Genomic DNA, 15,103 nt, shown 5'->3' on the forward strand with positions numbered 1-15,103 from the left:
TTATGAAATTTGGACATATCTTGGAAGAGTTCAAAAATGGTTCAGGCCTAGATTTAAATATGTGACTTGACTTTACCAGCACTCTTGTAACAGAGCTAAAGTTGAAATGTACCATTGAAGATCACCTAAATCTAGATTTGCTATTATAGAAGTGTGGAAAGTTTTAAGGGTGTGACAAGTATTAAAGCAAAAATTGGTCATTATCCAAAGGCCACAACTGATCTTTGACTGTTTTAAAACAAGGAAAATCAGTGCCTGATTTAGATTTCCTTACATAGTTCAATAAAAACTAATTTCAGAAGCCTGATAACAGTGAAACGTTATTGTTACCAATGTGTCAGACCTGCAGGGCCTTGATTTTGAAATCTAGGACATGCATGGTCCAGTCTTCATGAAATCAGGACAAAAAATTGTATTTTAAGTCCTTAATTGACCTGGCTATAGTTCTCAGATTATTATAAGCTCAATCAGTATATTTATATCATTATTTATGCTTTGTGTATTGTAAACATATACACAATCATGCAACTACATGATAGCCATAAATAATAACAAAGCCACCCATATTTTAAAGGTCATTGACAAAGCCTATGGTGAAAATGTGAACACATAGTGTGTAATCGCCCTCTCGTGCTAGCAAAAACAACACATTGACAGGTTGTCATTTATGACAGTTCTACTTTCACTTTGTGACATCAAACTACATGTATTAACAATTATGTGGCTGAGAAAAATATCAGGATTGCTTATTATGCCCCCCTTCGAAGAAGAGGGGGTATATTGCTTTGCTCATGTCGGTCGGTCGGTCGGTCGGTCGGTAGGTCGGTAGGTCGGTCGGTCGGTCCGTCCACCAGGTGGTTGTCGTATGATAACTCGAGAACGCATACGCCTAGGATCATGAAACTTCATAGGTAGATTGATCATGACTCGCAGATGACCTCTATTGATTTTGAGGTCACTAGGTCAAAGGTCAAGGTCACGGTGACCCGAAATAGTAAAATGGTTTTCGGATGATAACTCAAGAACGCATACGCTTAGGATCATGAAACTTCATGGGTAGATTGATAATGACTCGCAGATGACCCCTATTGATTTTGAGGTCACTGGGTCAAAGGTCAAGGTCACGGTGACCCGAAATAGTAAAATGGTTTCCGGATGATAACTCAAGAACGCATACGCCTAGGATCATGAAACTTCATGGGTAGATTGATCATGACTCGCAGATGACCCCTATCAATTTTGAGGTCACTAGGTCAAAGGTCAAGGTCACGGTGACCCAAAATAGTAATATGGTTTCCGGATGATAACTCAAGAACGCATACGCCTAGGATCATGAAACTTCATGGGTAGATTGATCATGACTCGCAGATGACCCCTATCAATTTTGAGGTCACTAGGTCAAAGGTCAAGGTCACGGTGACCCGAAATAGTAAAATGGTTTCCGGATGATAACTCAAGAACGCATACACCTAGGATCATGAAACTTCATAGGTAGATTGATCATGACTTGCAGATGACCCCTATTGTTTTTGAGGTCACTAGGTCAAAGGTCAAGGTCACGGTGACCTGAAATAGTAAAATGGTTTTCGGATGATAACTCAAGAACGCTTTTGCCTAGGATCATGAAACTTCATAGGTAGATTGATCATGACTCGTTACTACTACTACTACTACTACTACTACTACTACTACTACTACTACTACTTCTACTACTACTACTACTACTACTACTACTACTACTACTACTACTTCTACTACTACTACTACTACTACTACTACTACTACTACTACTACTACTATTACTACTACTACTACTACTACTACTACTACTACTACTACTACTACTACTACTACACCACCACCACCACCACCACCACCACCACCACCACCACCACCACCACCACCACCACCACCACCACCACCGTTCACAGTGACAAAAAACGTATTCACACAATGGCTGCTACTACAACTTATAGCCCATATAGGGGGGCATGCATGTTTTACAAACAGCCCTTGTTTAATATACTTTCTGCACATTTCTTCAAAAAACTTACATCAATACACGATTTTCTTCGTTAATTCAAACATTCCTGACAAGCTACCGCTTTGTTTACATATTTCCCTTACAATTTGACGCGCATTATAGGTAGGACCGCATTACCGCTTCCGAAATGTGTATTCATACCATTGCCTTCCAGGTACTTATCCGATGTTTGACGGAAAGGCCGAAAATGTGTGATTGTCAGTCAAGTTCCCCGTACCCCCATTTTTTATTTGTTTGTTCATTTCCGATAGTTGTTGTCTAACACCTTCCATTGTTCGTAAAACTTGCAATAGGGTGCATCACACTTTGAAGCGTTTAGTTTTTGTCACAGTTATTTTACTGAGAAGGGTTAGTACCATTGCGGTAGATAATTGAACTGTTAGTTGGTACTACCCCCGGTTAGTGTCATAACGCTTATGCTATCAGGCAAAACCATTGTTTAATACCGGTTTACAAGGTTATTTACCCAATAACGAAAATGTAATGGCCCGTTGCCCTCAGGCATGCACCTGCCATGTTTTATGATGTTAATCTGGTTGTGAAACCCCGTGATCGAAGTGTCATAAAATATTGGAAACAGGACCGAAATTTGGTAAAATAGCGCTGTAAAATATACTGTCTTTAAACTTAGAGACATTAATTATGGACGAAAAATCGTGTAGCAAGATTGCATCTTCATGCACTCAGTGATTTCTATGAGACCTGACCACAGCCCATCTTTCTTAGATGTGCTTTTTTGTGTCGAAAATGTATTCTATCCGTTGTATATTGCAGCCCCTAATTAGTTTTGTACATTAATTGTAAAGAATTAAGTGTAGAACTAATGTATTAAATATAGAACTGTTCAGAAGTTGTAAAAGTTGCCTTCTCACAGCTGAATGTCTGGTCTAATATTGTAATTCTAGTTTAAACTTTGGAGTCTCATTTCTGCAAGGTGCTTTTGAAAACCACCTTTAGAAGCATATTAATGGGAACTCGCTAGCCTCATTTGCTTGGAATAATTTGGTGCTAAGTCATCATCAAAGCACTGAAGGGAGCCAGAGAGCTGATCATGCTTTCACTGAAGACTTATATTTTATTTATTCTTCTAAGCACTAGGTAGTCTATTGCTTAAAAGTGATTACTTGTTGATGTATGGAAATTATTAACAGGTAGATCAATCGAAATGGTTTTATGCGCAACTGTTGTTATATTGTTGTACATTTCTACATCAGTTATAATATGCAACCATTGATTGTGTAACGTTTATGTAAATCATGTTTTTATTGGCTAGCAGATGCTGTATTTACTCACACTCAGGTTTCCATGAAGTATATTGTGTGATTTTAGGAATGTGTATATTTTTTGTGTGTATCCTCTTCAATTTATTTAAGTATGTATATTAATTTTTGACTTATTTCATAACGGCATTTTCTGGTACTCAGACAGTTTGTTTAGTGTTTGTTGAATATGCAATAACTTGAAGTTAAAACACACTGTATATAATTACTCATTTGAAGCAACCATGTAACTGAAACCTCCTGAAAAATAAGTCATGATATATTTATGTTTTTCTATGCAATATTACCCCATTTATTAAAGCATTAATAACTTAATTTTACAAAAGAACAAAATCAGTACTCAGATGTTAATTCTTTTGTGTTTCCAATTTTTAAGTGAGAAACTTGGTTCCTCCTTCCTGTAATTGTCTGGCAGGTGCAGAGATTGAAATGAAATGCGATATATTTGAATGAATGTGAATCTGTTTGAAATTAACGTTTCTTATCGTTTTTACCAAATCTTGTATAATAAAGATTTCACTGAATTTTAATGCTTTCTCATTGTGGAATTATATTAACATGTATTTTGCAATTTTATAATTATTGATCATGTTGTTTTTTGGAAAACAATTCAATTAACTTTCTGTTCTTTGCCATTCGTCCAGTTTTTTTGCTTGCATAATATGATGTGCAAATTTTTTTTTTAATGTTGCAAGGAGATTCAGTACAGATTCATCAGAATGATTCCCAAGTCAGTACTCTTCTTGCCCTTATCAAATGTCTTTTGTACTTGCCTTTCAGACTGGATATACCCAAGAGACCTTCCGTGTGGAAGAATACAGTAAGTATATTAGGTGGACATTTCTCATAATATAATTAACAGAGAGTTTGTTCTACTGATCATTCAACTTATTCTGTCTGTCAAACAACAGAAAACATATCACAGCTGTAGACATGAAGGTTGTTAAGTAATAAAATCCTCTAAGTTAAATGTGCCTTTCTTAACGTATTTTATGTATTTTTTTCCTGTCAAGCAAAGGGCACATTTGTGGTTTGCAGTGGCATTTACATGTAAAACAGAAGTAAAGTCGTAAAAGTGGGCATTACAGTATTTTTCAACACAAATGACATTTATTTACATTCATTTATGTGTCTGGTAAGCAGTGATCCATTAACAATATATTTACTTATCACCAGAGATTAAAATTTCCAACAATCTGTGCTGTCATAGAAACAAATGACTAGAAATGTAATTATTAGCACATGCCCCTGGGTGCCTCCTAGCATCTGACAGGGTTGGTGCTAACGACAAAATTAACCCATTTATGCCTAGTGCGCTCTCCCATTCTTCTAAATTGGATCAATTTATTAAAAAAATTAGGGATGTCTAGTATATTTATTTCTATATTAAGAATATTTCTAACAGAAATTCCCTTAAGCAAACACCCTGATGAGACGCCGCATCATGTGGCGTCTCATCTGGGTCTACGCTGTTTGCCAATGCCTTTTTTCTAGACGCTAGGCATAAATGGGTTAAAGTAAAAACATTGCATTGAGCATGAAGACCTTAATGTTTGTAACAAATTTTTTAAGAGCACAATCATTAAATGAGGCATCTCTTTAATAGTTTCAAGTTTGCTCTTAAACAAAAGAATCAGAGGACGAAACTCACTTAAAGTCACATTTTATGCTCAATCCTCTTAAAATTTGCTCAGAATGTTTATTCTTATGATATCTTAATTGAGTCGAAAATGGTTCCAGTCTATTGAAAAAATATGTGTGCCTTGGTAAGTTGGTATAATTAGTTTAGCTAAGTAACATGAATTGCAACCTTTGAACATGTATTGAAGTTGCTGCTTTCTGAAGCATTCTGAACATGATAACAACCATTGAAAACAAACTATGGTGATGTGATTATGAAGTTGTTTTTGTTAATGATGCTGATGATGATAATGATGATTCTGATAGGTTAGATCCTGTGGGTCTCAAGTAGGTCTCTGGGCCCATGTCGCACATGTTTATAGTATACCAAAACTTTTAACACTGACAGCGTTGAAAGTCTATTTGCAAGATACAGGGAACTTTGTGCTGAAGGAATTGTTAAAAGAACAGTTGACTGAATGAAAATCTTAATGGCTATCAAAAATGAATATTTTTTTTAGAATAAATACAAATAAATGAAGCAAGAAGTGATGAAACCATCCTGTATTAATTGGAAAATCAGATATATGTATCAGGGAGCTTGAGGTATATGTTTGCCGTCACAAAATTAAACAATATTACAGCCCTAAAAAATCTTGACTGTCTTATGCAAGAAACAAGAAAATTATTTTTCCATTAAAACTATTTAAAATAACATACCCATTAATAAATACATTGAAAACGTATGTGATCTCAAAATAAAATATCTGAGGAGATTCACTTTGTTACAAACACAAACTGAGTAAACAAAAATTTAGCCAAAAATGTTAGGAACATATTTATTGGAATGATGACATATATGAAACAAGTTGTGGAACTACCGTAATTAAATCAAACTCATGTTGCCATCCAAGTTTTTTAGGGGCCAATTTTTGCTCTTTTTTTATGTCATTAGATATGATTGGTAACAACTCTTTAATGTCTTTTTTTATAGTTTTAAGTAATCTTTATAGTAATAAAAAAAGTTGAAAACCAAACAAACAGACATGGTCAGGATTCGAACCCGTCAGGATGTGCTACCACTGTGCTAATGCACACTTTCATTGACTGCTGCAAAACATTATACCTATTGTAAATGTTATCTATAACGTCTGTCAACATCCTGCATGGTTATCAATATCTTTGGAGAAACACACATCTGACTGTGATATGTGTTTCTGATTTGTGTTTTACAATAGTCTATTGGCTCAAGCCAATGGCCTTTTAAAATGATAATATATCACATATAAATTCTGAGCATTTTTTTACATAAGAAACTTAACTCTTCTGACAGAAAAATCAACAACATTTTGACAACTCTGAAAATCCTGGCATTTGTAAATTTGCTACAAGGGTAACACACTATTAGAACAAAACTTGCTTTAGCACAAGAGATTGTCTGAGATAGCCAGCACTTTCCAGTTTTTTCTTCCGAATAACATATTTTTTATAAATCAACCTAAATAAAGGACTTATGGTGTAAATATACCCAAAGATGAAGCACAATTATGTAACAAATATTATTATGATTATGGAATTAAAAGAAGAAGAGAATAAAAATCCGAACAAACCATCTATGGTTTAAATAATAATGTGTCCCTTTTTCAGAACTGCCGAAGTTTGAAGTGACTGCTACATGTGACCCGTGCTATGCAGTGTACAACCCAGATTTGCAGCTCACAGGATCAGTATCGTCAATGTCAGTAACACCATGTGATATATATAGGCTTTCCAAACGATGTGATATATATAGGCTTCCCATGGTTTTGCCTCAAATATTCAATTATGTAGAACCCTTAAGGCTCTTTTCCTTGCATCGCTTTTTTATTGTTCCTTCTTTTTGTTACTTGTATTCCTTACATTCCTGTCTTTCAGTTATTTTCCTTACTTCTGTCTGTTGCATTACTAACATATTGTGTAGATTGCTAACTTCTATTCCTATTACACTCCAATCTTCTATTTGTGTATGTCTTATGTATATTTATTATCCCCCGCCATAGGCGGAGGGATATTGTTTTGGCGTTGTCCGTCCTTCTGTCTGTCTCTCCATCCGTCCGTCCTTCCGTCCGTCCGTTTGTCTGTGCGTCTGTCCGGCACTTTTGTTTCCGGAGCCATATCTTGAAAGTGCTTTGGCAGATTTCATTGAAACTTGGTATGAGTATATATATGGATAAGAGGATGATGCACGCCAAATGGCATTGTACACCATCGAATAATAACGGAGTTATGGCCCTTTGTATTTTGAAAAAATGCTTTTTTTGTTTGTCCAGAGCCATATCTTGTGTCCAGAAGTATAATGGCTGGGGATATCAATTCAACGAATTTGCTTGTTTTTACTCCTTTTTGTTTGGTTTTGATTTTTAATCCCTTACAATCCATTATTTGTCTATGCTATTCTGTACATTCCATTCTTATATTCCTTACATTCCTACCTTGTATTCCTTACATTTATTCCTTAAATTCCTTATATTCCTTCCTTTTATTCCTTACATGTATTCCTTATATTCCTTCCATTCATTCAGAATATTCCTTACATTCATTCCTTATGTTCCTTACATTCTTGTTTATGTTTCTTACATTACTTTGTATATCCCTAACATTCTTAACTTCCATTTAAGTATGCATGCCTTCAAAACCCAACACTGTTTACTTATTTTCAAATATTCTTATCCTATTCCTGGTAGTTTCTTTCCCAGTACTTTTCTGTGAGTTATATAAATTATTTATGCCCATATGCCCTTTTTGTTTAAACTTATCCCTTGTGGAAAAAAGTAGATTGCTCTCAAACAACATTTGAGTTCATATAAAACAAAGATTTTTTCCCTGTGTTTGTTATTTTTGTCCATTGCATGATGTCTAAGTAAATGAATCCATAGAACCATTCAATGATTTTGCAATATTTTTCTTGTGGTATAATGTAAAAAAAAACATATTCTTCAAAATGCTTATTTTAGAAAAAGATAAATGTTAACAACAATGAATATTACTGAATGCCAAAGCTAAAATTCTTTCTCTCTAATTCTTCTTTTTTGTTCTTTTCCTGCATTGATTATATCGCGCCCAACTGGTTTTATTTAGCAAGTGATACAATTATTGCGTTGTAAGATATTTATTGCAAATGTCTGATTTTACTGTCAACATGTTGGAGATGTTTGACACCACGCTATAAAATTTCTTTCCTCAGGGGAAAAATAAGTTAATTTTCAGATAAAAAAAGGCGTTATAATGCTTCCTACTGCAAATTTGTAGAGAATTTGTGTACCCACCTAGACTTTGCCTTGATTAAAAAATTCTGCTGTTCACAAAACTTTGTTCCAGGGCTGTCCAAGAATAATGTTACACCATATAATTTAAACAGTTAAATGATTTTACAATATCATGGGAATTGCCTACAGAATTTCAATTTAATGTGTCCAGTAATAACAATTAATTTGAAATTGAATATGATGTTTGAGCTATATAATATTAAAATAACTGTTTTTTACAAAGATATATTATATGATTATAAAATATATCTGAAAACCTTGTTTATGCCATTGAATAATAACTGATGCAAATGTATATATTTGTTTATAAAATCTGATGCAAAACTTTATGAAAGTTTTCATTTTTTGTGTACAGAAATTCATGCAGCAGGAATGAAGACCCATATTTAACTACAATAATTGATAATTATTTTTGTAAACATATAACTATATATTTTACTGACTTGTGTTGTAGGTAAAAGAAAATGTCCTTATGTCATAATTGAAATTATTTTCATTATATTATAAGCTGTCACATTATATTAATATAGAAAAATCTTCATTATTTCTTTGTTTATTTTCCCTAAACATTTTGACTTAAGTTTATCAAAATTACAAAAAAACAAACAATAATTAAGACTTTAATAATTTATTTCCATAAAAAAAGGCATTGGATCATAAAAGCAGTAATAATTGTGGATTATTTACAACATCAAAGGGACTGGCAAGTAAACCTTCCCGATGTTTATAATAAAGTCAAGAACGCAATTGAATCAAACGTTCATGTAATAAATTTGAAGGGTTATAAAAAGCAGTTATACATCTTCAACTTTAATAAGATAGTTATTAGATACACTATCAGTGAGGTCGATACCAATGCAAGAATGTGTTATAAATAGCACATTTAGCTGCAAATAATTTCACTGAAATGGCTTGATTTTGTATTAGTATGTATGTTATTAATTTTCCTGTAAGGTACTTGCAATGTTTGTCAATAATTTACAGAATTGCTCTTTTTAAAGTTTATTAGCTCACCTGAGTACAACATGCTCATGGTGAGCTTTTGTGATCGCCTTTTGTCCATCGTCCGTCGTGTGTCCTCAAAATTTTGCCTTGTGAACACTCTAGAGGCCACATTTATTGTCTGATCTTCATGAAATCGGGTCAGAATATTTGTCCCATTGATACCTCGACTGAGTTCGAAACTGGGTCATGCTGGGTCAAAAACTAGGTTACTAGGTCAAAAAAAAGAAAAACCTTGTGAACACTGTAGAAGTCACATTTGATGCCCAATCTTCATGTTACTTTGTCAAAATGTTTGTCTAAATGATATGTTTGTTGAGTTCAAAATTGGTTCCCGTCCGTTGAAAAACATGGCCACCAGGGGGTGGGGCAGTATTCCTTATATGGCTATGGAGAAACCTGGTGAACACTCTAGAAGTCAAAATTTTTGCCAAATCATCATGAACCTTGGTCAAAACATTGGTTTCATTGATATCTCAGAAGAGTTCGAAATGGTCCAGATCAGTGAAAAAACAATGGCTGCCAGGGGGCGGGGCAGTTTTCCTTATATGGCTATAGTAAAACCTTGTTAACACTCTAGAGGCCAAATTTATTGTCCAATCTTCATGAAATTTGGTCAGAAGATTGGTCTGTATGATATCTTGGATGAGTTCAAAAATAGATACCTTTGCTTGAAAAACATGGCTGCCAAGGGGCGTGGCATTTTTCCTTAAATGGCAATAAATGGCTATAGTAAAACCTTGTGAACACTCTAGAGGCCACATTTATCGTCCAATCTTCATGAAATTTAATCAGAAGATTGGTCTCAATGATATCTTGGATGAGTTCTAAAATGGTTATGTTTGCTTGAAAAACATGGCTGCCAAGGGGCTGGGCATTGGTCCTTAAATGGCTAAATATGACTAATCAAATCTTGTTAACACTCTAGATTCCACATTTATTGTCCGATCTTCATGAAACTTAGTCAGAAGATTCATCCCGATAATATCTTGGACGAGTTCAAAAATGATGCCGGTTGGTTGAAAAACATGGCTGCCAGGGGGCGGGGCATTTTTCCTTATATGGCTATAGTAAAACCTTGTTTACACTCTAGAGGCCACATTTATTTTCCGATCTTCGTGAAACTTGGTCAAAAGATTTGTCCCAATAATATCTTGTTATCTCAGGTGAGCGACTTTGGGCCTTTCAGGCCCTCTTGTTGTTAAATAAATCAAAGCGGCGCAGAAGAGGGCATTGTGTTTCTGACAAAAACACATTGTGGTAAAAGGTCAACGTCAAGGTCATCCTTCAAGGTCTACAGTAAAAAATTCACATTTAAGGGAAGTAATAAGCTTTATAGGGAGATAATTATTCAATTGAACATAGCCACTTTATATATTTGGCATGCATGTGTATCTCATAGAGCTGCACATTTTGAGTGGTGAATCTACAGTCACGGTAGTGGCTTTTAATTATTTGCTACTAAAAATAGAGATTTGTTAGAGACAATTATTTTCAAGGGAAGCAATTTATATAATTATAAATCTCATATTATATATTTCCTTGCCAAGAAAAGTTCTTTTCACAGTAAATAGTAGTGTTCATTACATACCTGTGGACTTATGTCCATAGATACATGATCAACTATGGCTATGATCTCTTTTATAAACCACAGGCCTTGGTTGTCAATCAGATGCCTGACTTGGTCATTTTTGACTGTCTACAGACCCCCCCCCCCCCCCCCCCCCCCCCGGTTGCATTGGACAAAATCCAAGGGAAGTAATAAGCTTTAAAGGGAGATGATTTCTATACCTGCCGAATGATAAATAGAAATTTCATTTCAAAGTGGTGCAGAAGGGGGAAATGTGTTTCTGACGAACACATCTCTTGTTGGGTCACTAGGTCAAAGGTAAAGGTCACTGTGACCTCTAAAAAAAAAAAGCCGAGGGTGGAACCCGTTATGCGGTGCTCTTGTTTTTTATCTCAGGTGATCGACTTTGGGCCTTTCAGGCCCTCTTGTTCCTTACTTCCTTCCGTCACACTTTTTATGTCCCCCACTATAGTAGTGGGGGACATATTGTTTTTGCCCTGTCTGTTGGTCTGTTGGTCTGTCTGTTGGTCTGTTGGTCTGTCTGTTTGCGCCAACTTTAACATTTTGCAATAACTTTTGCTATATTGAAGATAGCAACTTCATATTTGGCATGCATGTGTATCTCATGAAGCTGCACATTTTGAGTGGTGAAAGGTCAAGGTCAAGGTCATCCTTCAAGGTCAGAGGTCAAATATATGTGGCCAAAATCGCTCATTTTATGAATACTTTTGCAATATTGATGATAGCAACTTGATATTTGGCATGCATGTGTATCTCATGGAGCTGCACATTTTGAGTGGTGAAAGGTCAAGGTCAAGGTCATCCTTCAAGGTCAGAGGTCAAATAAATGTGGCCCTAATCGCTTATTTTATAAATACTTTTGCAATATTGAAGATAGCAACTTGATATTTGGCATGCATGTGCATGTCATGGAGCTGCACATTTTGAGTGGTGAAAGGTCAAGGTCAAGGTCATCCTTCAAGGTCAGAGGTCAAATATATGTGGCCCAAATCGCTTATTTTATGAATACTTTTGCAATATTGAAGATAGCAACTTGATATTTGGCATGCATGTGTATCTCATGGAGCTGCACATTTTGAGTGGTGAAAGGTCAAGGTCAAGGTCATCCTTCACAATGTCAAGGTCATCCTACAAGGTCAAACATCATAAAGGGGGACATTGTGTTTCACAAACACATCTTGTTTAATTAGTTTCTCATAACGCCTTCAATATTTTACAGATTTCTTAAATATTTGGCATGTAGGTACCTTGCATGGACCTCTACCTTTAGATGAGGTTTGAGGTCACTGGGGTCAAGGTCACTGAGGGGAATAATAGATTTTCTCAAGGTCATACTTTTGTTACAGTTTCTCATAGCGCCTGCAACATCTTACTGAACTCTTACATATGTGGCATGTAGTTACCTTGCATGGACCTCTATCTTTTTAGCTCGAATTTTGGAAGAAAAATGAGTGCTATGCTACTTATGCTGGCGTCGCTGTTGGCGACGCCGTTGGTTAAAGTTTTTTTATTAAGTCAAATAACTTTAACACTCTCAAAGATAATTAACTCAAACTTGGAAATACTTCTTTATGACAACAATACAATTGTGTAGGTCAAGGTGCATAACTCTGTCAGCCTTATTTTTAAAGTAATGCCCCTTAAGAAAATTGAAAATTTGGTTTTGTGTTAAGGTCCACCTTATTCCTAAAGTATCAAAGCTATTGCTTTCATGCTTGCAACACTTACTAACTATCATAAGGGGACTGTGCAGGCAAAGTTATGTGACTGGCATTTTGACAGCATTATGGCCCCTTTTATACTTAGAAAAATTGAAATTTCTGTTAAGTTTTGTGTTTTGGTCCATTTTGCATAGACCTCTACCTTTTTATGAGGTTTGAGGTCACTTGGATCAAGGTCACCAAGGCTAATAATAGTTTTTCTCAAGGTCACACTTTACTTACTCATAATGCCTTCAATATTTTACTGATCTCTTACATATTGGGCGTGTTGGTACATTGCATTGACCTCTTCCTTTTGATGAGGTTTGAGGTCACTGGGGTCAAGGTCACCCAAGCTTATAATAGATTTTCTCAAGGTCACACTTTTGTTACAGTTTCTCATAGCGCCTTCAATATTTTACCGATCACTTACATATTTGGCATGTAGGTACCTTGCATGGACCTCTACCTTTTTATGAGGTTTGAGGTCACTGGGGTTAAGGTCTCTGAGGCTAATAATAGATTTTGTCAAGGTCACTTTTTGCTTACTCATAACACTTTCAATATTTTACTGATCTCTTACATATTTGGCATGTAGGTACCTTGCAACGACCTCTACCTTTTGATGAGGTGTAAGGTCACTGGGGTCAAGGTCACCTAGGCTTATAATAGATTTTCTTAATGTCACATTTTTGTTACAGTTTCTCATAGAGCCTTCAATATTTTACCAATCTCTTACATAATTTTCATGTAGGTATATTGCATGGACCTCTACCTTTTAATGAGGTTTGAGGTCACTGGGGTCAAGGTCAAGGTCACCAAGGCTAATAATAGATTTTCACAAGGTCACACTTTGCTTACTCATAACGCTTTCAATATTTTACCAATCTCTTCTATATTTGGCATGTAGGTACCTTGCATTGACCTCTACCTTTTGATGAGGTGTAAGGTCACAGGGGTCAAGGTCACCAAGGCTAATAATAGATTTTCTCAAGGTCACACTTTTGTTACAGTTTCTCATTGCGCCGTCAATATTTTACCAATCTTTTACATTTTCCTGTAGGTACCTTGCATGGACCTCTAGATTTTAATGAGGTTTGAGGTCACTGGGGTCAAGGTCAAGGTCACTGAGGCTAATAACAGATTTTCTCAAGGTCACACTGTGCTTACTCATAACGCTTTCAATATTTTACCAATCTCTTACATATTTGGCATGTAGGTACCTTGCATGGACCTCTACCTATTGTTGAGGTTTGATGTCACTTGGGTCAAGGTCACCAAGGCTAAAAATTGATTTTCTCAAGGTCACACTTTTTTCCACACAATTAACCCATAGATCGACAAAGCATCATGGGGGAACATCCATCAGTTTTACTGATATCCTTGTTCTCTTATTGGCAATCAATAGACTGAGGACCAAATTGCATATTATTCTCCTTGTTTGTTCACTTTCTCTTATTATCCCCACGCTTTTTGAAAAAAAGGTGGGGATATTGTGGTGATCTCCGCCGTCCGTCCGTCCGTCTGTCTGTCCGTCCGTCTGTCCGTCTGTCCGTCCGTCCTGGCCACTATCTCCTCCTACACTAAAAGCACTAGAACCTTGAAATTTACACACATGGTAGCTATGAGCATATGTGCGACCCTGCACTATTTGGAATTTTGATCTGACCCCTGGGTCAAAAGTTATAGGGGTTGGGGTGGGGCCGCGTCAGAAATTATCACTCATTTTTTTAGGTTATTTTACATTTACTTCTTTATTTCTACACCGATTCACTTCAAATTGATACTGGACCTCACCTATGACAATACGGTCAATCTCAACCATGCATGGCCCCATTCCCAACCCTGGGGCGCCCCGCCCACATAGGCCACACCCACCAAAAATTTCCATTTACTATAATTTTTTCATTTCTACACGGATTCACTTCAAATTGATACTGAACTTTTGTTATGACATTAGGGTCAATCTCAACTATGCATGGCCCCAATCCCAACCCTGGGGCGCCCGCCCACATAGGCCACACCCACCAAAAAATTCCATTTACTATAATTTTTTCATTTCTACACCAATTCACTTCAAATTGATACTGAACTTCTCTTATGACATTAGGGTCAATCTCAACTATGCATGGCCCCATAACCAACCCTGGGGCCCCGCCCACATAGACCACACCCACCCAAAATTGCCTTTACTATAATTTCTTCATTTCTACACCGATTCACTTCAAATTGATATTGAACTTCTCTTATGACAATACAGTCAATCTCAACTATGCATGGCCCCATTACCAACCCTGGGGCGCCCCGCCCACATAGACCACACCCACCCAAAATTGCCTTTTACTATAATTTCTTCATTTCTACACCGATTCACTTCAAATTGATACTGAACCTCTCTTATGACAATACGGTCAATCTCAACTATGCATGGCACAATTACCAACCCTGGGGCGCCCTGCCCACATATGTCACACCCACCCAAAATTGCCTTTTACTATAACTTCTTCATTTCTACACCAATTCACTTCTAATTGATGATGAACTTCTCTTATGACAATACG

General features: G+C 36.1%; 1 protein-coding gene across 4 annotated transcripts in view; it reads left to right on the forward strand.

Annotated features, from left to right (window-relative positions):
• The window catches only part of LOC127846688 (pregnancy zone protein-like), a 573,673-nt gene that overhangs the window by 76,286 nt on the left and 482,284 nt on the right, over positions 1–15,103 (forward strand). For all 4 annotated transcript variants that reach the window (XM_052378170.1, XM_052378172.1, XM_052378173.1 and 1 more), the window contains exons 9-10: positions 4,105–4,144; positions 6,592–6,682. In XM_052378170.1, coding sequence (XP_052234130.1) covers positions 4,105–4,144; positions 6,592–6,682 — 131 coding nt within the window. The remainder of the gene's footprint in view (positions 1–4,104; positions 4,145–6,591; positions 6,683–15,103) is intronic.

This window comes from Dreissena polymorpha, chromosome 9 (assembly GCF_020536995.1).
Source record: "Dreissena polymorpha isolate Duluth1 chromosome 9, UMN_Dpol_1.0, whole genome shotgun sequence".
NCBI classification, from domain to species: domain Eukaryota; kingdom Metazoa; phylum Mollusca; class Bivalvia; order Myida; family Dreissenidae; genus Dreissena; species Dreissena polymorpha.